Genomic DNA, 23,317 nt, shown 5'->3' with positions numbered 1-23,317 from the left:
TTAGAAGATTGCTATATTTATATTTTAGATTAGATTTTAAATCTTAAAAAATCAGCAGTGCTGCCAGTCATCAATGACCAGGTTGTGTGACTTAAATTGTAAATATGTTCTTGCCAAATGTTTCATCACGATAAATATATGAGCTAAAGCATAAAGTATGAGCTGCTGTTGTACACTCTCAGAAATAAAGGTACAAAAGCTGTCACTGGGGCTGTACCTTTTCAAAAGGTACACTTTTGTACCTATTGGGTTCTAATATAAGTACAAATATGTACCTTTAAGGTACCAAATATGTACCTTTAAGGTACCAAAATGGACCTTTTGAAAAAGTACAGCCCCAGTGACAGCTTTTGTACCTTTATTTCTGAGAGTGTATGCAGTTTAAACACATAAAAGTAATGATTGTGTTACTATTGGTCTCTAAGGATTAACCTGCTGGTCATGTAAGAGATTCTGACCAGCTGTGGTGTAGTATAGCTGATATATTCATTTGGTAGGTTTTTGAAAAATGAGGTCAGGGTAATATGATTCACCAGTTAATGTAACAAATATACTTTAGCTAAAATTCTTTAACTTCACATTTATATGTCATCAGCTTGCTTATAATGAACATTTGGATTAAATTAATTTCCTTTAAGTAAGAAAGTATTTATTTGTTAAGAGAATATTCATCTTCTGCAGTGTGTCTCTATAGCATCTATATGAGTTTTGTGCTTCAATGCGAGCAAATTGTTATGATCAGCCTTTTTTTTTTCTTTTTTTTTTTTTTTTTTTTTTTTTACACTTTATTGCTTATGGTTAATTTTGGCCACTTGTGATAATGTGCATAAACTGTAATCACCAGAACGTATCACTGCAAGATAATGAAGAATAAAATAAAAACACTGTTAATGCACATCATGTACACATCACATCATGTACAATGACATGTAAGTAGTTTTTGGTGAATCTCGATCAACTGGTTTTTGAAAATTACTGGAAAAATCCACTTTCAGTGATTGACAGCTACAGTTTGTTGCCTTTGCAGAGTCATTGTCTGGTCGTTTTTTAAAAGTCCTACAATGTATAAGAATGTCAATTAACCTGACAATCCAGTTTGAGTTAACAAAAGAGTAAAAACTTTAGATAAAGTCTCAACTGTACTGTAGAGAATAGAGGTGCTTTTTAGTTTTGTTGTCTTTTTATAAGACTGATGCAGAATCAATACAGTTAAAATGTAATTGTCACTTGTCAATGTTGCACACTAGCACATTTTTTTTTTCATTTTGTTAATAATGTTAATTCATGATACCTAATGCATTAACTAATATACTGCTTTTAATAAATGTATTATATTATATTTCTTTATAAGAAATAAGAAGTTTAATAATGATCATTTACTTAATTTTTCTAAAACGTATTAGTATATAGGAGGTAATAACAGTAAAAGTATATTCATAAATACTGTAATAGCACTGTTGATTTTGTTTTGTTAAAAAACTCACAAATAAATTGAATATTAGAGTGATAATAAAGACTTCCAACAAGCATTACACAGTTGAGAACAGGAAAAAAAAAGTGTTTAATTTACAGTGACACATCTGAAACTTTTACTGCTCATTTCTTTATATATATATATATATATATATATATATATATATATATATATATATATATATATATATATATATATATATATATATATATATTTGTATTAGTCTGTACATTTCCACAGGAGACATTGTGTCTCATTGTTTTTTTGAATGTGAGTTTTTGAATGATGCGCTAAAATGTGCACCGTAGGAATGTAGACGTTCCTTAATAATGCAACTCCGATAAACCTGTGAATATAGTGTTCACTTCCTTCAGTTGCCCAAGAACAGACTGTTTTCTTTACTTCAAATGAAATGATCAACCAAACATTTGCCTGTTTTTCCTGCTTTTGTTTAATTTATGCTGTATTTATAAATCAACATCCATGAATATTTATTGTTTTCATTTCATTTTTTCCAATTTATTTTCTGTATCCAAATATTACCCTTCCTAATTTTCCTCATTTTAACCTGCTACGTACCGTGCATGCAGTTTCCCATTTACTTTTATTTTTACATTTACTTTAGGATTTAGGTTTGAGTTGTTAGTTGCATTAAAATATGTATGTATTTCTGTATTATCTCCATCTTACAGCCCCTGCCTGCATCCCTCCAGTGGTCTTTAATTCATTAAATGTAAACATTATTAAACAACATTAACATAAATTATTTACAAACAGAATTAACCAACACATTATTAAACTAATTAGCATTAAACTTTCCTGTCACATTTTATAGTACTGTTTTTGTAAAGCTACTTATCAAACTTGTCATCATTCCATCTACATTCACATTTATTTCTAAATGCAGCTGCACACAAGGAAACAATCAGTTCAAATAACAAATCTTCATGTTACATGAAAAACTGGTTTAAGATGTTGAGAAATTTCTTCTGGTTCCAGTAATTATCCACCCAACGTTATTAATAAAGGCACTGGTAGTGTGAGATTGTGCAGATCATCATCACTGCATTCAGCTTTATTCAGCTGAGTTTGCTCTGCAGCAGCATTTGACCTCAGGTAAAGTTATTTCTCTTCATTTCATCAAATTGGACTCCAATAACAAGATCATTGGCTTTTGACTGATTTAAATTATTTCACAAAATGTTCCTTTCATGTAAATATTTGTGAACATTATGATTTACGTTGTTTTTACTTATCTGCACAATACACCCCCCCCCACACAACATAAATAAATAAATAAAATATGACAAAATAAATATAACCAAATGTTTTGTATATTTGTATGCAGGTGCAGGAGTTGTCGTCCGTCACAATGAAGTTTCTGATCTCACTGTGTGTATCACTACTGCTGCTGATTAATGGTAAGGGTTTCACAATCTGTTACGTGTATTAAAATAATACTGTTAGTAGGTGGACTAATCTTTCTTAATATTAATTCATTATGTTGATATTGTGTATTTAACAGGTGAAATAATCAATGGACAATCTACAGGTACAATAATGTTTTACCTTATTACATCATTTTTTCCCCCAATCCTTTGCTGTCCTTTACAAATATAAAAATAAAAGAAGCATAAAATTTATAAATCTGTGAAAAAACTATTATTATTTATTTATTTATTTATTAATTTTTTTTGCACTTGCACAATTTTATAATTTTTATTGTGTTGAGAAAAAAAATAGAGTAAAATATGTGTTGGAATTTTTGACATTTATGAAGTGCACAATTTCCAAACACTTGCTAGTTTTGTGTCGAGTCCATTTTATTTTATTTCATGCATGTAGATTCAGCAGATCTTCAGTGATTAACACTAGTCATAATTGTAATAATAACTGTATTTTTTTACTTAACCATGCACATTGTCAGGCCTTTTGAGAATAATTGGTTATATACTGTGTGTGTGTGTGTGTGTGTGTGTGTGTGTGTATGTATGTATATATATATATATATATATATATATATATATATATATATATATATATATATATATATGAATTAATTATGTTATGTATAATTAATAATAATAATAATAAATATATATATTAATGGATAGATAATTTGTTTTATAAATATTAATGGAAAAAAATATCTTCATGTCGAAAAAGTTAGATTTACAGGCTCCTAAGGCAATTTTATCTCACAATTCTGCACTTATTTCCCATAATTTAGATTTACATCTCACAACTGTGACTTTTTGTAGTAACTGATAATTTATACAGCATACTGTGTATGTTAATATGTGTTACAATTTAGAATTGGAATAGTCTTCCATTCAAATGTTTTCATGATATCGAAAAATCTAATTTTTGCAAAGATACAGATGCCTCTAAATTGTTGATTTATGTCTATATTTCAGAGTGGACTAGGATACAAACACAAATGCCAGGTTTATTAAAGACGTTTTTAGAAATGAGTTGAAGTCCTTGAAAGCAGCTATATATGCATGTAGATAGTGAGCTGGTAAAGATGAACAGGTGAAATGGGTGGAGTAACAGGTGGGATGATTCATGATAGACAGCAGAACAGTAACACCAGACTTCACCTGCTGGACAGAGCAGGAACAGCAGGACCTGAAAACAGACCAGAGAGAATCATAGTAGACATGATAGCTATACAGGTGCATCTCAGTAAATTAGAATGTCGTGGAAAAGTTAATTTATTTCAGTAATTCAACTCAAATTGTGAAACTCGTAAATAAATTCAATGCACACAGACTGAAGTAGTGTAAGTCTTTGGTTCTTTTAATTGTGATGATTTTGGCTCACATTTAACAAAAAAACACCAATTCACTATCTCAACAAATTAGAATATGGTGACATGCCAATCAGCTAACCAGCTCAAAACACCTGCAAAGGTTTCCTGAGCCTTCAAAATGGTCTCTCAGTTTGGTTCACTAGGCTACACAATCATAGGGAAGACTGCTGATCTGACAGTTGTCCAGAAGACAATCATTGACACCCTTCACAAGGAATGGACTGAGGTTGGGGTCAAGGCATCAAGAGCCACCACACACAGACGTGTCAAGGAATTTGGCTACAGTTGTCATATTCCTCTTGTTTAGCCACTCCTGAACCACAGACAACGTCAGAGGAGTCTTACCTGGGCTAAGGAGAAGAAGAACTGAACTGTTGCCCAGTGGTCCAAAGTCCTCAGATGAGAGCAAGTTTTGTATTTCATTTGGAAACCAAGGTCCTAGAGTCTGGAGGAAGGGTGGAGAAGCTCATAGCTCAAGTTGCTTGAAGTCCAGTGTTAGGTTTCCACAGTCTGTGATGATTTGGGGTGCAATGTCATCTGCTGGTGATGGTCCATTGTGTTTTTTGAAAACCAAAGGGACTGCACACGTTTACCAAGAAATTTTGGAGCACTTCATGCTTCCTTCTGCCGACCAGCTTTTTGAAGATGCTGATTTCATTTTCCAGCAGGATTTGGCACCTGCCCACACTGCCAAAAGCACCAAAAGCTGGTTAAATGACCATGGTGTTGGTGTGCTTGACTGGCCAGCGAACTCACCAGACCTGAACCCCAGAGAGAATCTATGGGCTATTGTCAAGAGGAAAATGAGGAACAAGAGACCAAAAAATGCAGATGAGCTGAAGGCCACTGTGAAAGAAATCTGGGTTTCCACACCACCTCAGCAGTGCCACAAAATGATCACCTCCACGCTGAATTGAGTCAGTAATTAAAGGAAAAGGAGCCCCTACCAAGTATTGAGTACATGTACAGTAAATGAACATAATTTCCAGAAGGCCAACAATTCATTAAAAATGTTTATATATATATATATATATATATATATATATATATATATATATATATATATATATATATATATATATATATATATATATATATATATATATATATATATATATATATTGGTCTTATGAAGTATTCTAATTTGTTCTAATTTGTGAATTGGTGGGTTTTTGTTAAATGTGAGCCAAAATCATCAAGATTAAAAGAACCAAAGACTTAAACTACTTCAGTCTGTGTGCATTGAATTTATTTAATATACGGGTTTCACAATTTGAGCTGAATTACTGAAATAAATGAACTTTTCCACAACATTCTAATTTATTGAGGTGCACCTGTAATCACATTTTTTAAAGAAAATGATAAGTTGTTACGAATTATATACATCTGAACACACCATAAACAACAATACATTTACATTTTTTTAAGGGTGTCATTAGAACAGGTGGAAGCAAATATAAACACAATTCATAGAAAATGAACTGAAATTAGTGAGAGAGTGGTATATATATATATAAACTAATAAATTTGTTGAAGTTGCAGTCAGTTTATATAATCCCTCCTTAGTGTACTATTCCAGTATCTCTTCTTGTCATAAAGACTGTTTGTCACATAGTGAGTATGTATCATCACAGGATTGACCTTTTTTATGTCATTGACTTTATTCTCTCAGAACCTACAACTTCCAGCTCTGATCCCTGCTATGATTATAACACTCTTGATGAATACTGGAGAGACATACGACTAAGCCAAAGCACTGGACATGATGACACTCTTGTTGAATGGAGTGGCTGGTATCGGCTGTATTTGAATGGAGAAAGTGCTCAGATGTCTGAGTGGTGTGTGAGTTATGTGGGATGTGGTGGTTACACTGGACTGTATCTCGGTGGATCTCATCCAACACCTGAGGATGGAGTGGTGACCCGTGAAGTTTTGGGAACTTATGTGGGGTGGGGGTATTCCAATCGGTGTGGAGCCTACAATTCGACGTCTATCCAAGTTAAAGCCTGTCCAGGAGATTATTATGTCTATGAATTTACCAAACCCAACAAATCAGCCCCTGGACCTACATACTGTGCAGGTGAAACTCTCTTTTGTGATTTTTTTGTTTTAAATGCCAGCATCAAGAGTAAATTAACATTCTGTAAGCTACATTGTAATTCTCCCCACACTCTCATAGCACTTCACTAACTGTAGCTCTCATGTTAGTTGTGACACAGTTCCTCAAATCTCAACATTAAAACTTAAGTTTCAACTGTAAGCGTTTCTTGCATTAAAATGATAAACAAAATCAATAAGTTACTTCATAATGGATATCTCTTCATTACTGACCTATCCTCATGAAATAAAGCCATTATGTTTTACAATGTAATACTCTAAATTGCCTTCAATGTACAGTAAATACAGTATTTTAACAGTACTTTTCCGAACTCCATGACAGTTGCTTTCAGCAGCATCAGCAGTGATCCCTGCTACAACTATGAGTCTCTGGATCGTCCCTGGAGAGCCAACAATGAAAGTGGAGATAACGTTTGTGATGAACGTTTCTCCTGGAATGGCTGGTACCGGCTTTTCTACTATGGAATGAACATCCAGATGCCAGAGACCTGTGTTAGTTGGTACAGCTGTAATGTAAACATTAATTTTTTGGTTAAATGTTCTTAACCTTAGGTTGGGGGTTGGGTTGTTGTTAGGGGGGTTTTTTGTAATTATTGGAGTGGCTGCTGTGATTACAAGACAAAACCCATCAGAGTGAAAGCGTGTCCAGGAAATTACTATGTCTATGAACTTGTGAATCCACAATTCGGGTGTTCAGGATACTGCACAGGTACCTTGCTTTTTACCACTTTACAAAGTCTTTTCTAACTTTTTAAATGATCTCAGTCATGTCTTGACATGTCTTTGTAGATGTCAGCACTATTTCACAGGCGGCTTCTACTGTAAGCCCAGATATAGTCACTGGAACCAGCATCATCTTGAGTAAGTTATATAAAATATTTCATTTTTAAAATGTGTTCATGGTAACACTTGAGATTTTTGAACACTATACGTGAACACTATTAGCTAGTTGGTTATTAGCATGCATATTACTAGCATATTGGCTGTTTATTAGTAATTATAAGGTACATATTAATGTCCTATTCTGCATGACCATTTTCTAGACCCCTTAACCCTACCCTATACCTTAACATAACTACTACAACAACTACCTTACCTTACTCACTATCAATAAGAAACAATTAGGAGTTTATTGAGGGAAAACTCTTAGTTAAGTCAATACAGAACATGTTCCCTAATCTAAATCTTATTTTGCAATGAAAGTGGCATCTTTTATGCATGAACTTGTAGCTTCACTATTACACTGTCATGCTGTGAATGAATTAAGAGTCTCATGATGTTGACTATATTTACTGGTTGAGATTTGCACTTGTGAAGCTCCTCATTGAAATATATGGTAACTTGCTTGTTTTGATATCTCAATAACAGATTATGACCCGTGTGAAAGCTACAATGTACTCAACAACCACTGGAGAAGCACACTCAATTACTGGTCTACGTATGGATACATCTCTGATCATGATGACACTAGTATAGAATGGGATGGCTGGTATCGACTCTTCATTAATGGATCAAGTGCTCAGATGCCTGAGTGGTGTATGTCTTACATGTCATGTGGAGGTTTTAGTTCTCTGTGGCTTGGTGGCTCTCACCCTCGACTAGAAGATGGAGTTGCTACACGTGAAATTTATGGTTCTTATTTTGATCAGTGCAGTCACTACAGATCTGATTCAATCCAAGTTAAAGCTTGTCCAGGAAATTATTATGTCTACAAATTTACCAGACCACCTCTTTCAATTCCAGCTCCTGTATATTGTGCAGGTATGTTCATTCATTATTTTTAATTGATGCTTATATTGAGGTTTTCATATTATTATCTTGAATAGTTTTAATATGCAGTATGTAATACATCTTTTTTTAACAGTACCTTTCACAACCCCGAGTGTTGATCCCTGCTACAGCTACACAAGTCTGGATGAGCCTTGGAGAGCCACAAACAACCCTTACTATAATAACAATTACTACCATAACATGTGTGATTATAATGTGGAGTGGAATGGCTGGTACAGGATGTTCTACAATGGTCAAAATTCCCAGATGCCAGAATCATGTGTAAATCAAGGCATGTGTGGGACGCAATACCCACTGTGGCTCACAAGCCCTCACCCACAGCTGGAAGATGGAGTGGTCACCCGTCAGGTCTGTGCTTCTGCATGGTATGGCTGCTGTACTTACACATCCCACCCTATAAGAGTCAAAGCCTGTCCTGGAAATTACTATGTTTATGAGTTTGTCAAGCCAATGTTTTGCTCAGCTTTCTGTATAGGTAAGTATTTACTCATATGTTATTGTCAATAGCCATTTATATTTCTAGGTTTTGTTTAAAATGTATTGATATTAATATAAAAAATGTTCTTAGTACCAGAAGCCTCAAACCAGTCCATCCCATCAGTGTCTACAACAACAGAGACAATCCCACCCATAGAATCCATTACTCCACCAATCACAACCACTGGTAAAGTATTGTCTTGATTCCTTTATAAGGGCAATGCCCCCCCCCCCCCCCCACACACAAAGTGTGTAACTTTTAACTGTAATGTGCTATTTATATTTGATTTGACCCTTGATGAAACTGAATGATGCACATTTTAGGTTACATGAGAAAAATTTTTTTTACAGTGCTGTTACCAAGAACACAATCTCTATTAAAAATCATTCAAACAACAACAACAACAAAAAATCTAAAGCAGAGCAGTTAAATTCTTTATTCCCAGGGAATAAAGAATCGTTCAATTCAATATACAGTAATGAAAAAAATGTGTCCTGTGGCTCAGTGGTAGAGCATCGGTTAGCAGCAGCGCAAAAAATTGTAGGTTCAATTCCCAGGAAACACACATACTGGTATATAAACATAAAGAAATGTAAGTTGCCTTGGAAAAAAGCATCTGCTAAATGTATATTATAGTATATTATATATGCTAACGGCATATGAAAAATGAATCAGATATCGTTCATGAATTCCCTTTGAGGTAAATTATTATTGTGTTTATAATTTATAATAATTATAATAAAATATATAATATAAAAACAAATTGATTCATTTAAACTGATAGAATAGAAAACAAACTGAAGCATTTAAAAGGAGATCTGTCAGCTAAATATTTTCAAAAAACGTGAACGTGAATTTTTATATTGTTATTCAATTCAGTTCAAGTTTATTTGTATAGCGCTTTTGACAATACAAATCATTGCAAAGCAACTTTACAGAAAATAAAGTTTCTACAATATTTAGTAGTGACTGTCAGTTTATGTGCATACGGCAGAAATGTTCGGAAAAATCAATAAAAGACGTAAACAAACAGACGATTAACACTATTAACAGCAATTATGCAATCAAACTTATAGCAAAATGTGGTAGTCCTGTATGTTGTCTCTGGGTTAGCATCATCTGAGGTCCTCTGAGGGGTTGGCATCATCTCTTAGTTCCTAGTTACCTAGTTACGCATTTGATCACGTTTTTTGTTCACGTTTTTTGAAAATATTTAGCTGACAGATCTCCTTTTAAATGCTTCAGTTTGTTTTATTAAAATCCCGTGGCAAAACAGAGAAACAAATAGAGACATAATTAGCGTAGCTGCTGTTCCAGCCAAGTAAAATTAGTTTAACCCAAGCTAAAGAATAATAATGCGCATTTGATCAGATATAAGTGCAGTCCAAAATTATGAGACGCATTATTTGAATGCTTGGCCAAAGAGGTGTGTTTTTAATCTAGATTTAAACAGAGAGAGTGTGTCTGAACCCCCGAACATTATCAGGAAGGCTATTCCAGAGTTTGGGAGCCAAATGCGAAAAAGCTCTACCTCCTTTAGTGGACTTTCTATCCTAGGTACTACCACATGTCCAAAGTTTTGTGACCTTAGGGAGCGTGATGGATTGTAGCGTGGTAGAAGACAAGTTAGGTACACAGGAGCTAAACCATTAAGGACCTTATAAGTATGTAATAATATTTTGTAACTGATACGGAACTTAATAGGTAGCCAGTGCAGAGACTGTAAAATTGGGATAATATGATCATATTTTCTTGACCTGGTAAGGACTCTAGCTGCTGCATTTTGGACTGCCTGTAGCTTGTTTATTGAGGATACAGCACAACCACCTAGCAGTGCATTACAATAGTCCAGTCTAGAGGTCATGAATGCATGAACTAGCTTTTCTGCATCAGAAACAGGTAACATGTTCCATAGCTTGCCAATGTTTCTAAGATGGAAGAATGCTGTTTTTGTAACATGGGAAATATGATTTTCAAAAGACAAGTTGCTGTCTAATATAACACCCAGATTTTTGACTGTAGAGGAAGTAACAGTACATCCGTCTAGTTGCAAATTGTAATCTACGAGATTCTGTGTAATGTTTTTTGGTCCAATAAGTAATATCTCTGTCTTATCTGAATTTAATAGGAGAAAATGATTGGTCATTCAACCTTTTACATTTTTAACAGACTCTGTTAGCTTAGATAATTTAGAAGTTTCATCTGGTCTTGTTGAGATATATAGTTGAGTATTATCAGCATAACAGTGGAAACTAATACCATATTTTCTAATGATATTACCAAGTGCAACATGTATATTAAAAATAGCGGAGGACCTAGGACAGATCCTTGTGGCACTCCATATTTTACTGTTGATAAATGAGATGAGCTCCATAGACGGAGTGATGAAGTATCTTGCTCTGCCTATATGAATATTGCTTCACCACTGGAAATATGTGGAAATATTACGAAGTCTCTAAACAGGACGTTAACAGAGGCCAGAGACAGGACGCAATAAGATAGACACAGAGAGAACAGATGTGTCAGCAGAGAAAATACTGTACAGGCAGAGCAAGCTCACTGTTCTCGATGCTTGAAATATTGGAAGAAAACTCTATACATTGAATTTGGGGTGGAAGTTTATTAGAATCTCTGAGGGGAACTGTCTGTCTTCAGAAAAGTTTAGATGGCATTTTCTTTTCATCTTACCTCCGTAAAATACTACAATCTTCACCTTCACCTTCACCTTTAACTCAACCTTGCCAAGACAGAACTGCTTGTGGTTCCAGCAAACCCATCGTTTCATCACAATTTCACCATCAAGTAAGGCACATCAACCATAACTCCTTCAAAAACAGCCAGAAACCTTGGAGTTATGATTGATGATCAGCTAACTTTCTCAGACCACATTGCTAAAACTGTCCGGTCCTGCAGATTTGCTTTATTCAACATTAAGAAGATCAGGCCCTTTCTTTCGGAACATGCTGCACAGCTCCTTGTTCAAGCTCTTGTTCTGTCCAGGCTAGACTGTTGCAACACTCTCTTGGCAGGTCTTACAGCCAGTTCTATCAAACCTTTATCTTTTAAAATTAATCAAGAACGCGGCAGCAAGATTAATTTTTAATGAGCCGAAAAGAATACACGTCACACCTCTGTTTATCAATTTGCACTGGCTACCAATAGCTGCTCGCATAAAATTCAAGGCATTGATGTTTGCCTACAAAACTATTGTGTATTGTATATATAATAATTGTATAATAATTGTACAATCTATTTAAAAAAACTGCTCATGCTACATGTATGTAGCATCTTTATTTGGACTGATTAAAATGCAGTGGTTGCCTCTAATTTCAAATACAGTTCAGCCTGTAATACTGCAAATAATCAGCTTGTTCATGTACTCTTTCATTCTTTCTTGTCATTTGCTTAAAGAAAAATAAAATGGTATCAGCAGTCATTATTAGAAGCAGCCCATTTGCTGACAATCAGAATCGTCCATGAAAAATCATAATTGGTGCATCTCTAGTTTTTGTAGATATACTCTTGGTTAGTTTGCTCAAACAGTCATAATTTTGACTGACTATCAATATCAAGCCAAGAACGAGCTAGTACACTGGTCCACTTAAACTGGTATACACAGTAAGTATACACACACACATAAACACACACAGTGTTAGTGTGCACCTGGTATTCCCTACGTTATGGGGTCCAAATGTATGTGTGTATTTTGAACGACAGTGTATGTATATTGGTGGGCTGTTTGGACCAAAAAATGCCAGGGCTGATTTTTTGGCCCAGCCCAGCCCAGCCCTGAGTGAAACCTGTAAAGCACATTCAACCGGTTCTAGCTCTATAGCGACACCAACTCTATAGCGGTATGCCTGAGCACTGCTGTTATTTTGCATTTACTAGAATTCAGTCAAATGCTTTCTCAACTCATTTTTGCATGGCATAGGTTTATTATTTTGTTCTGCGCGGCCACAATGTAAAAAGTGCGCGGCTGCACACATGCGCAGCTTAGAGGGAACATTGCTCATGAGTATCTTTTTTGCACATATTTTCATTATTAAAATGTAGTAAATGTATAGCTAAATGAACCTCTCCAGAAAATATGATTAAAAATCACATAGACATAATCAATATTGCTCACATGAGTACACAATATTAATGGAAAGGAAAGGACAGCAGCTGTCTAAAGACTCTTTTATGTACTTTTTATCGACGTTTTACATCCTGTTTTTTTTCACAGCTAAATAACAGGAGATGTTCAAACTCAGGACTAACTATCTTCAGCTTTGAATAACTTAAAGCACAAGTGTAACAGGGAGCTTTAGATTTTGAGAGATTTTACACCGTTACCGTTCAGTTTTATGAATGAATAAATGAATAAATGAATGAATATACTTTATTGTTCCATTTCAGGGAAATTCATTGTGGACATTAAACATTAAACTCACATAGCACAGTACATGACACAATAAGTTACACATAACCAAAAAAATTAAAAGCTACAGTATACCAATATAACATTTAATTTTTGCAATTCTCTATTGAATATTGAACCACAGTTGGAATGAAATAATTTTTGAAGTGATTTGATTTACACATCAGAGTCCTCAATCGTCTCTCCGAGAGTAACATGTTAAAATTTTCTTGTAAAATATGTGTGTGATCTGCAACAATTTTCTTAGCTTGGCTTAAAACAGATACCCCATACATCTCCTGTATAGGTCATTTCGCTTCCCAACCTACAATTTTTAGAGCAGTAAATACAAGTTGAGCAAGTTTCCAATGAAAAAGTAAATAACATTAATTCAGTCAGCAACATTTATTTTTCTAATATTTCTTAACAACAGCTCCCTCTGTTGACCCCTGCTACAACTACAATGTCCTGGATGATCTGTGGAGATCCACCAACAATCAACATTCCTCTCAAATAATGTGTGACACTTCGGTCAGCTGGAACGGCTGGTACCGTCTCTTCATTCAGGGTCAGAGTGTTCAGATGCCAGACACCTGTGTTGATATGTTGAGTTGTGGCACTCATGCTCCACTGTGGCTGAACGGAGGACATCCAACAGTTGAGGATGGAGTGGTCACTCGAGATGTCTGCGGTCACTGGAGCAATAACTGTTGCTATTTCCAATCCAATCCCATTAAAGTCAAAGCCTGTCCAGGAGGGTATTATGTCTATGAGTTTGTGAGACCAAGTGCCTGCAGTTTGGCATACTGTGCAGGTAAATATATTGACATGTGCTCTCAGTTTTTGTAAGAGGTTATTATTTTCATGTAATATTCTTCTTTTTTTTTCAGATGCAAGGAACATAAACATTACCTCTACTACTGTAATGCCAGAGACTACCACAACCACAGAAACTACAGCTGAAACTACACTGCCTGGTAATACAATGTGTTGTAAAATTTGTAGGTTTCCCAACCTACAATTTTTAGAGCAGTAAATACAAGTTGAGCAAGTTTCCAATGAAAAAGTAAATGATATTCATTCAGTCAGCAAAATTAATTTTTCTAATATTTCTTAACAACAGCTCCCTCTGTTGACCCCTGCTACAACTACAATTTCCTGGATGATCTGTGGAGATCCACCAACAATCAACATTCCTCTCAAATAATGTGTGACACTACGGTCAGCTGGAACGGCTGGTACCGTCTCTTCATTCAGGGTCAGAGCGTTCAGATGCCTGACACATGTGTTGATATGTTGAGTTGTGGCACTCATGCTCCACTGTGGCTGAAGAGAGGACATCCAACAGTTGAGGATGGAGTAGTCACTCGAGATGTCTGCGGTCACTGGAGCAATAACTGTTGCTATTTCCAATCCAATCCCATTAAAGTCAAAGCCTGTCCAGGAGGGTATTATGTCTATGAGTTTGTGAGACCAAGTGCCTGCGGTTTGGCATACTGTGCAGGTAAATATATTGACATGTGCTCTCAGTTTTTGTAAGAGGTTATTATTTTCATGTAATATTCTTCTTTTTTTTTTCAGATGCAAGGAACATAAACATTACCTCTACTACTGTTATCCCAGAGACTACCACAACCACAGAAACTACAGCTGAAACTACACTGCCTGGTAATACAATGTGTTGTAAAAATTGTAGGTTTCCCAACCTACAATTTTTAGAGCAGTAAATACAATTTGAGCAAGTTTCGAATGAAAACGTAAATGATATTCATTCAGTCAGCAAAATTAATTTTTCTAATATTTCTTAACAACAGCTCCCTCTGTTGACCCCTGCTACAACTAAAATGTCCTGGATGATCTGTGGAGATCCACCAACAATCAACATTCCTCTCAAATAATGTGTGACACTACGGTCAGCTGGAACGGCTGGTACCGTCTCTACATTCAGGGTCAGAGCGTTCAGATGCCAGACACCTGTGTTGATATGTTGAGTTGTGGCACTCATGCTCCACTGTGGCTGAAGAGAGGACATCCAACAGTTGAGGATGGAGTAGTCACTCGAGATGTCTGCGGTCACTGGAGCAATAACTGCTGCTACTTCCAATCCAATCCCATTAAAGTCAAAGCCTGTCCAGGAGGGTATTATGTCTATGAGTTTGTGAGACCAAGTGCCTGCAGTTTGGCATACTGTGCAGGTAAATATATTGACATGTGCTCTCAGTTTTTGCAAGAGGTTATTATTTTCATGTAATATTCTTCTTTTTTTTTCAGATGCAAGGAACATAAACATTACCTCTACTACTGTAATGCCAGAGACTACCACATCCACAGAGACTACAGCTGAAACTACACTGCCTGGTAATACAATGTGTTGTAAAATTTGTAGGTTTCCCAACCTACAATTTTTAGAGCAGTAAATACAAGTTGAGCAAGTTTCGAATGAAAACGTAAATGATATTCATTCAGTCAGCAAAATTAATTTTTCTAATATTTCTTAACAACAGCTCCCTCTGTTGACCCCTGTTACAACTACAATGTCCTGGATGATCTGTGGAGATCCACCAACAATCAACATTCCTCTCAAATTATGTGTGACACTTGGGTCAGCTGGAACGGCTGGTACCGTCTCTACATTCAGGGTCAGAGCGTTCAGATGCCTGACACATGTGTTGATATGTTGAGTTGTGGCACTCATGCTCCACTGTGGCTGATGAGAGGACATCCAACAGTTGAGGATGGAGTAGTCACTCGAGATGTCTGCGGTCACTGGAGCAATAACTGCTGCTACTTCCAATCCAATCCCATTAAAGTCAAAGCCTGTCCAGGAGGGTATTATGTCTATGGGTTTGTGAGACCAAGTGCCTGCAGTTTGGCATACTGTGCAGGTAAATATATTGACATGTGCTCTCAGTTTTTGTAAGAGGTTATTATTTTCATGTAATATAATTTTTTTTTTTTTTTTCAGATGCAAGGAACATAAACATCACCTCTACTACTGTAATGCCAGAGACTAGCACAACCACAGAAACTACAGCTGAAACTACAATGCCTGGTAATACAATGTGTTGTAAAAATTGTAGGTTTCCCAACCTACAATTTTTAGAGCAGTAAATACAAGTTGAGCAAGTTTCGAATTAAAAAGTAAATGATATTCATTCAGTCAGCAAAATTAATTTTTCTAATATTTCTTAACAACAGCTCCCTCTGTTGAGCCCTGCTACAACTACACTGTCCTGGATGATCTGTGGAGATCCACCAACAATCAACATTCCTCTCAAATTATGTGTGACACTTGGGTCAGCTGGAACGGCTGGTACCGTCTCTTCATTCAGGGTCAGAGCGTTCAGATGCCAGACACCTGTGTTGATATGTTGAGTTGTGGCACTCATGCTCCACTGTGGCTGAAGAGAGGACATCCAACAGTTGAGGATGGAGTAGTCACTCGAGATGTCTGCGGTCACTGGAGCAATAACTGCTGCTACTTCCAATCCAATCCCATTAAAGTCAAAGCCTGTCCAGGAGGGTATTATGTCTATATGTTTGTGAGACCAAGTGCCTGCAGTTTGGCATACTGTGCAGGTAAATATATTGACATGTGCTCTCAGTTTTTGTAAGAGGTTATTATTTTCATGTAATATTCTTCTTTTTTTTTCAGATGCAAGCAAGGAACATAAACATTACCTCTACTACTGTAATGCCAGAGACTACCACAACCACAGAAACTACAGCTGAAACTACACTGCCTGGTAATACAATGTGTTGTAAAAATTGTAGGTTTCCCAGCCTACAATTTTTAGAGCAGTAAATACAAGTTGAGCAAGTTTCGAATGAAAAAGTAAATGATATTCATTCAGTCAGCAAAATTAATTTTTCTAAAATTGTTTAAAAACAGCTCCCTCTGTTGACCCCTGCTACAACTACAATGTCCTGGATGATCTGTGGAGATCCACCAACAATCAACATTCCTCTCAAATAATGTGTGACACTACGGTCAGCTGGAACGGCTGGTACCGTCTCTTCATTCAGGGTCAGAGCGTTCATATGCCAGACACATGTGTTGATATGTTGAGTTGTGGCACTCATGCTCCACTGTGGCTGAACGGAGGACATCCAACAGTTGAGGATGGAGTGGTCACTCGAGATGTCTGTGGTCACTGGAGCAATAACTGCTGCTATTTCCAATCCAATCCCATTAAAGTCAAAGCCTGTCCAGGAGGGTATTATGTCTATGAGTTTGTGAGACCAAGTGCCTGCAGTTTGGCATACTGTGCTGGTAAATATATTGACATGTGCTCTCAGTTTTTGTAAGAGGTTATTATTTTCATGTAATATTCTTCTTATTTTTTCAGATGCAAGGAACATAAACATTACCTCTACTACTGTAATGCCAGAGACTAGCACAACCACAGAAACTACAGCTGAAACTACACTGCCTGGTAATACAATGTGGTGTATCACAATCTGGAGGATTATTGTTTTATGCGAGCAAATCAGATCCATGTTATGTGTTATGATACATTTAAAAGAATTTAACACAGATCACCATGTGTACTCAAGTCAGGATCTGCTGTTGATAGTTAGAGTGATGAGTCCAAGATTCTATTACTACTTAAAAAAAGGAAGCACTGTGTGTGTTTGATAAAACCTTTTAACAAATTGCCCAAGAAATGTTACTAGTTACACTAAATGTAGGGTACACAGGATGCAAGTGTGATTTTTTTTCTTTTCAGTTCTTTCTATCAAAATATCCACTATGCCAAACACCTGGACTAATATTATTAATATTAACAAGGGGGAATTGATTATAAATGCTAAAAAGATTAATTTAATTCACTAGAAAATATCTTAAATTGAGACCAAGAGCAATAATCAGTCGAGGGTCCAGAATGTTTAGTATAAGGATATATGGAAATGTAACAGCTTGTCTCTTCAACACTCAGTTATAATAACATTTCTTTCTGTTGGTGGGGTAATATGTAAAGCTGAGAATTGGTTGATTATGACTTCTGGGTTACTAAGCAGTGCATATGTTTACATTTATATTTTTGCACTTAATTGATGCTATTTTACAAAACAACTTCTTCTCCTAGTTAATAGAAATCCCTGTTCTGAACTCAACTGCTCTGATGATGAAAGGTGCGGGATGAAAAATGGTGTTTACGGATGTTTGTGTAAAAAGGACCCGCACAGACAACAACAACATCATGACTCTTTCGGTTGGTATCAGTCCACAACTAAATGTGAAAAAAATACAGTGATTTCCAGTCATTAATTAACTTGGCTTTTTTCTCTCAGACTTCTCAGAAACCTGTGAAAGCAGCTCTGGCTCCATGTCTGTGTCTCGCTGTCAGCTCTTTGAGGCTGGTTTTCCAGCTGACGTCTTACACCTCAATGATCCCAGCTGCAAAGGAATGGTCCAGAATGGCAGAGTGGAATTCCATTTTGATAACGATGAACATATCTGTGGTACAAATCTTCTGGTAAGACTAATTATGCATAATCAATTCAAATAGCCATCCCAAATATGTGTAGTGCATCATAGAAGCAGTAGAGTTAGATTTGAAAACCTGCTGAATCTCTTAGAGATTTGAGACTCTTTGTGAAGTCTCTAGAGTGGATTGATTGGGCCTTTGCTTTTGTTACAGATTGATTCTTTGGAGGGCCCAAACAGACCACCATATAGACTACTCAGAGTCTCAAAAATATTCAGTGGGGAAGGGTGTACATTACCTGTACAAAAAAAACAAAAAACAAACAAACAAAAAAAACTTGTGCCCGCATTCTCCACCATTAATACGTTACCCACCATTATTTCACTTGATTGCTTTTTGTGTGTTTCTAATGTTGCTTTCATAAAGTTATTTGAAATACAAATTCAATTTGAGCAAAATTACAAATAATAATAATAATAATAATAATTATATATGTTGCCCACAGGCCAATGGCACCCACTTCATCTACAGTAACTGTATTCTGGGGACACCGAGGTCAGAAGATCTCATCAGCAGAGAGAAAATCCTCAAGCTTTCTTTCAGCTGTGTTTATCCTCAAACACAAACACTTTCAATGAATGTGGAAATCAACCCACTGGAGAGGTGCGAGTCAAATACAAATTCTGATTCCATCTGTGCTGTTTTATTAAAGGAGTAGTTCACCAAAATTGAATTTTTCTCATCATGTTGTTCTAACTCTCATGTCTTTATTTGTTCTGTGGAATTTTAATGGTCGCACTTTTCAATGTAGTTAATCATCATGAGGACTTGTAAGAAAGCACCACAAATGCATTATAAAATTGGTCTATATGAATGAATAATTCTGAGAAAAAGATCAGATGAACAAATTGCTTCCAATTAGGACATCACTGCTTTTCTATTCAGCTCTCATGAACATGCCAAAGAGAATATTGAGGGTGTCAAAATTTTCAGTGAATTATGATGAAAGTTTTTGTGAGAACAAATCTTTTAAGCAGAAAAATAAATGTATAAAAAAGTTAATATGGTAATATTTTTTAAACCAAGAATATATATTTTACCCTTAAAACAGTAATTTTAAAACTTATTTGTCCATTATTTCAAAAGCATTGTGCACAGGACTCTTCCCGCTGGTGAAGGAAGATATCAGGTGCGGATGATTCCATATGAGGATGATGAGTTTACTCGGCCCTTCACTGGTAGAGTGGATGCAGAGCTCGACCAGAAGATGAATGTGGAAGTTCGTGTCGAGGGGGTTGACAGTCATCAGTTTGCTCTGGTGATGGACACGTGTTGGGCTACACCTGTGAATGATCCTGACTACAGTCTCCGCTGGGATCTCATCCTTACAGAGTAAAGCTGTTTCTATTCCTTAAAGCTCAGTCTTAAATGTAACTTTAACATGTTTTAAAAACAACTTTTGAATTTTTGATAGATTGAATAAGCGATGTGACATACAGCCAAGTATGGTGACCCATACTCAGAATTCGTGCTCTGCATTTAACCCATCCAAGTGCACACACACAGCAGTGAACACACACACCCCGTGAACACACACCCAGAGCAGTGGGCAGCCATTTATGCTGCGGTGCCTGGGGAGCAGTTTGGGGTTCGGTGCCTTGCTCAAAGGCACCTCAGTCGTGGTATTGCCGGCCCGAGACTCAAACCTACAACCTTAGGGTTAGGAGTCAAACTCTCTAACCACTAGGCCATGACTTCCACGAATAACAAACATTGCATTGTTTATACTTCAGAACTAAAGCACAAGATCCCATGTTTTGAAGAAAACAAATGTTTGAAGATTTACAGGATCACCTTTTTTAATTGAATGTCTTTAATAAAAGAATTTGATTTGTTGATTGTCATTGTTAATATTCTCAGGTGTCCCAATCCAAATGATGACACAGTGGAGCTGCTGCAGAACGGCGTCTCGACATCCAGCGGTTTCTCCTTCAGGATGTTTATCTTCACTGCAAACTCCACTAAGCTTTACCTGCACTGCGCTGTTCACCTGTGCCTTCTGTCAAGCAATCGTTGCTCAACGGTGAGTTTAAAAGTTGATCAAACTCTAAATATCGACAGGGAAACATCACCCTTAATGTGTATGGTGGTGAGGTTAAAGAGTTGCTAAACTACTTGTTTTGGCCACCCTCTGCTGGACACTTTGTGCACTACTGTTTCATCTTTTCTGTGGTTTTTCTTTTCTCTTTTAGGACTGTAACTCCGGACACCAGCGGAGAGAGCGCAGGTCTCTGGACTTCCATGACAGTGCTTCCATATCCCTGGGTCCTCTGATGTTGTCTGAAGGCAACACAGGTGAACATTTCATTTATTTTAATTATTTGCAAATGAAGGTTTATAAAGATTTATTTCATGAATACATTTCATTGTATCATATTCCCTGTTCACAGATAAGTGGATCCCAGAGCAAGTGAAGGTATCTGAGGCTTCTTGTCTGTGTGGGTCTCTGATGCTGTTACTTGCTCCTCTGATGAGTTTCCTGATCCTGTTTTAGTTTATTTCCACAAAAAATGTTCTACATTTTACATGTATATTGTCTAGTGCCATATTAAAGGTGCAGTAAGCGATTTTTGCCAAACGATGTTGATATTTGAAAGCACCAAAACAAACACGCCCATTACCCAACAGGATCTCGCCCCTATTTTGATAACTCTGCCCCACACGAATGTTCACAACCCTGCTAGCGACAATGGCGGAATCTGCTATGCCTGCCGGCTGCAGCATATTCAAGATAAATCCATAACAGAAAAGTTGTCTGAAAAAGCAAAATCAACGTAATACACTTTTCAAGAAGAAACAAAGCAACCTCAGCAGCCGATTCCAGGCCTTCTTGCTACTTGAGGAAAGTCATGGCCCAAAGGTTGCGGTTTCGAGTCTCATACCAGCAGGGAATGTAGGTGGGAGGGAGTGAATGTACAGCACTTTCTCCAACCTTCAATACCATGACTGATGTGTCCTTGAGCAAGGCACCAAAACCCCAACTGCTCCCCGGGTGCCATAGCAAAAAACAAAATGGCTGGAAATCGGTCCGATAATGTGGTCAAAAGTGTTTTTCAAAAATGCACCTTTAATGTGGAAACAGATGCTACACTCATTTTGGGTTTCTAAATATTTCTTTATTTCATAAGTGTGTTAATGTGGCATAATAAAATAATTCTTTAATCCTTAGTTATTATAAACTACAGTCATTCTATTTCAGTTGAGAGGATGTGCTGATTACAAATACAATCAGATTTGTGTTTATTGAAATCATGCAAAAACATTTTATATGGCCATTTCTTTTCTGTAGTTCCTTTTCAAATTCTGTAACTAAGTAGGTCAAGAAAATACTTGTCAAAAGTATCAAAACTGAAGTATGTAATATTGTGATGGTAGAATATTTTGATTTCATTCCTTAAATTATGTTTTATAATTTATTCTGCCATTTATAATGGGACATAAACAGTAGGGACATGATCATGCAGTCTGGATAACTCAAAATATAAATGAGAAGAAAAAATAAATAAATTTGAAGATTAAAGCAAAATGAGTTTTCCTTTTGTAAGAGTTTCCTCAGTAAAAGTAAGAGAAAGATTAATGACCAGGATGTTATCTTTGTGCTGCCATGTTTGCAATCGCTTTGCTTATTTTCCATAGTGATTCTATAATAGTGTGCATGAGAAAAGTCTTGCTATTATATACTCCTTTTTAAAGGTTTTGAAGAATGTTGCAGCACTGGTTGAATTATTCTTTCTCTCAAGGTAAGATGAGGTGAGGTTCAGTCACAAGCTAGATTAAAAGTCTTTATTTATTGTTCTAGTTTGTAAAGAAGGTGAAGAGAAACTGAAATTGATGAGTTGTTAGGGCAGAGAAGTTTATATCTGAACAGTCCTTTGGCACTCTTCTTTAATATTCATACATCTTACTAAAGCCATGTAAATCCATCCCTGATATTTTTATTAGAATGCTGCAAAAATCTGTTTATATTTCAACTGACAGATTGTTGACTGCATTTCTGCAACATTCAGGTTTTAATCCTTCACTGCATTTGTCTTAATGCTGATATGTTTCTTTTAATAGAAATCTTTGGAATATACATCAAACAATTACAAATCAAGTCTTTATTTTATTTTATGTTAATTAAATTTATGTTAAATTTGATCATAAGCAGTCAGCAGAGCTGTCAATCATCAATGACCAGGTTGTGTGACTTAAGCTTTAAATATGTACCTGCCAAACATGTCATCATGATAAATATGAACTAAAGCATGAAGTATGAGCTGTTGTTGTATGTGGTTTAAACACATGAAAGTAGTGATTGTGTTACTATTGGTCTCTGAGGATTAACCTGCTGGTCATGCGGGAGATTCTTTGACCAGGTGTGGCGTAGTATAACAGATATACTCAGGATATGATACGCCAGTTAATGTGTCAGATGCACTTTAGCCAAAAATTATTTAATTTAGCATTAGTTTACCAACACCATACTTATAATGAACATTTGGATAAAATTGTCTTATTTTCAGTTCAGTAAGTATTTGCTTGTTTAGTGAAAATGCATCCTATGTAGTGTGTGTCTCTACAGCATCTCTATGAGATTTGTTCTTCAGTCAGAACCAACAGGAATGATCAGCTTCTAATAATGTTCCGTTTTTTTATTTATTTTAGTATTTATATATTAATAAATATTTGGCCACTAACAATATCCAGAAACTGCGATCCCCAGAATTTATCACAGCAAGATAATGGAGAATAAAAAAATAAAAAA

General features: G+C 36.0%; 1 protein-coding gene across 1 annotated transcript; it reads left to right on the top strand.

Moving 5' to 3' along the window:
- The first annotated feature begins 2,483 nt into the window (after nucleotides 1-2,483).
- LOC109095788 lies at nucleotides 2,484-22,096 on the top strand. The gene is given in 18 exon segments (XM_042768097.1): nucleotides 2,484-2,590; nucleotides 2,823-2,895; nucleotides 3,000-3,026; nucleotides 5,962-6,369; nucleotides 6,730-7,116; nucleotides 7,197-7,268; nucleotides 7,776-8,168; nucleotides 8,272-8,673; nucleotides 8,767-8,862; nucleotides 13,512-13,892; nucleotides 13,969-14,055; nucleotides 18,169-18,294; nucleotides 18,374-18,558; nucleotides 19,016-19,173; nucleotides 19,657-19,902; nucleotides 20,431-20,593; nucleotides 20,763-20,865; nucleotides 20,961-22,096. Coding segments are annotated over 17 exon segments (3,387 nt in total). The 5' UTR covers nucleotides 2,484-2,590; nucleotides 2,823-2,846; the 3' UTR covers nucleotides 21,065-22,096.
- The last annotated feature ends 1,221 nt before the right edge of the window (nucleotides 22,097-23,317 follow it).

The sequence above is a fragment of the Cyprinus carpio genome, chromosome A12, assembly GCF_018340385.1.
Source record: "Cyprinus carpio isolate SPL01 chromosome A12, ASM1834038v1, whole genome shotgun sequence".
Taxonomy (NCBI): domain Eukaryota; kingdom Metazoa; phylum Chordata; class Actinopteri; order Cypriniformes; family Cyprinidae; genus Cyprinus; species Cyprinus carpio.
This window is presented reverse-complemented; position numbering and strand designations above follow the sequence as displayed.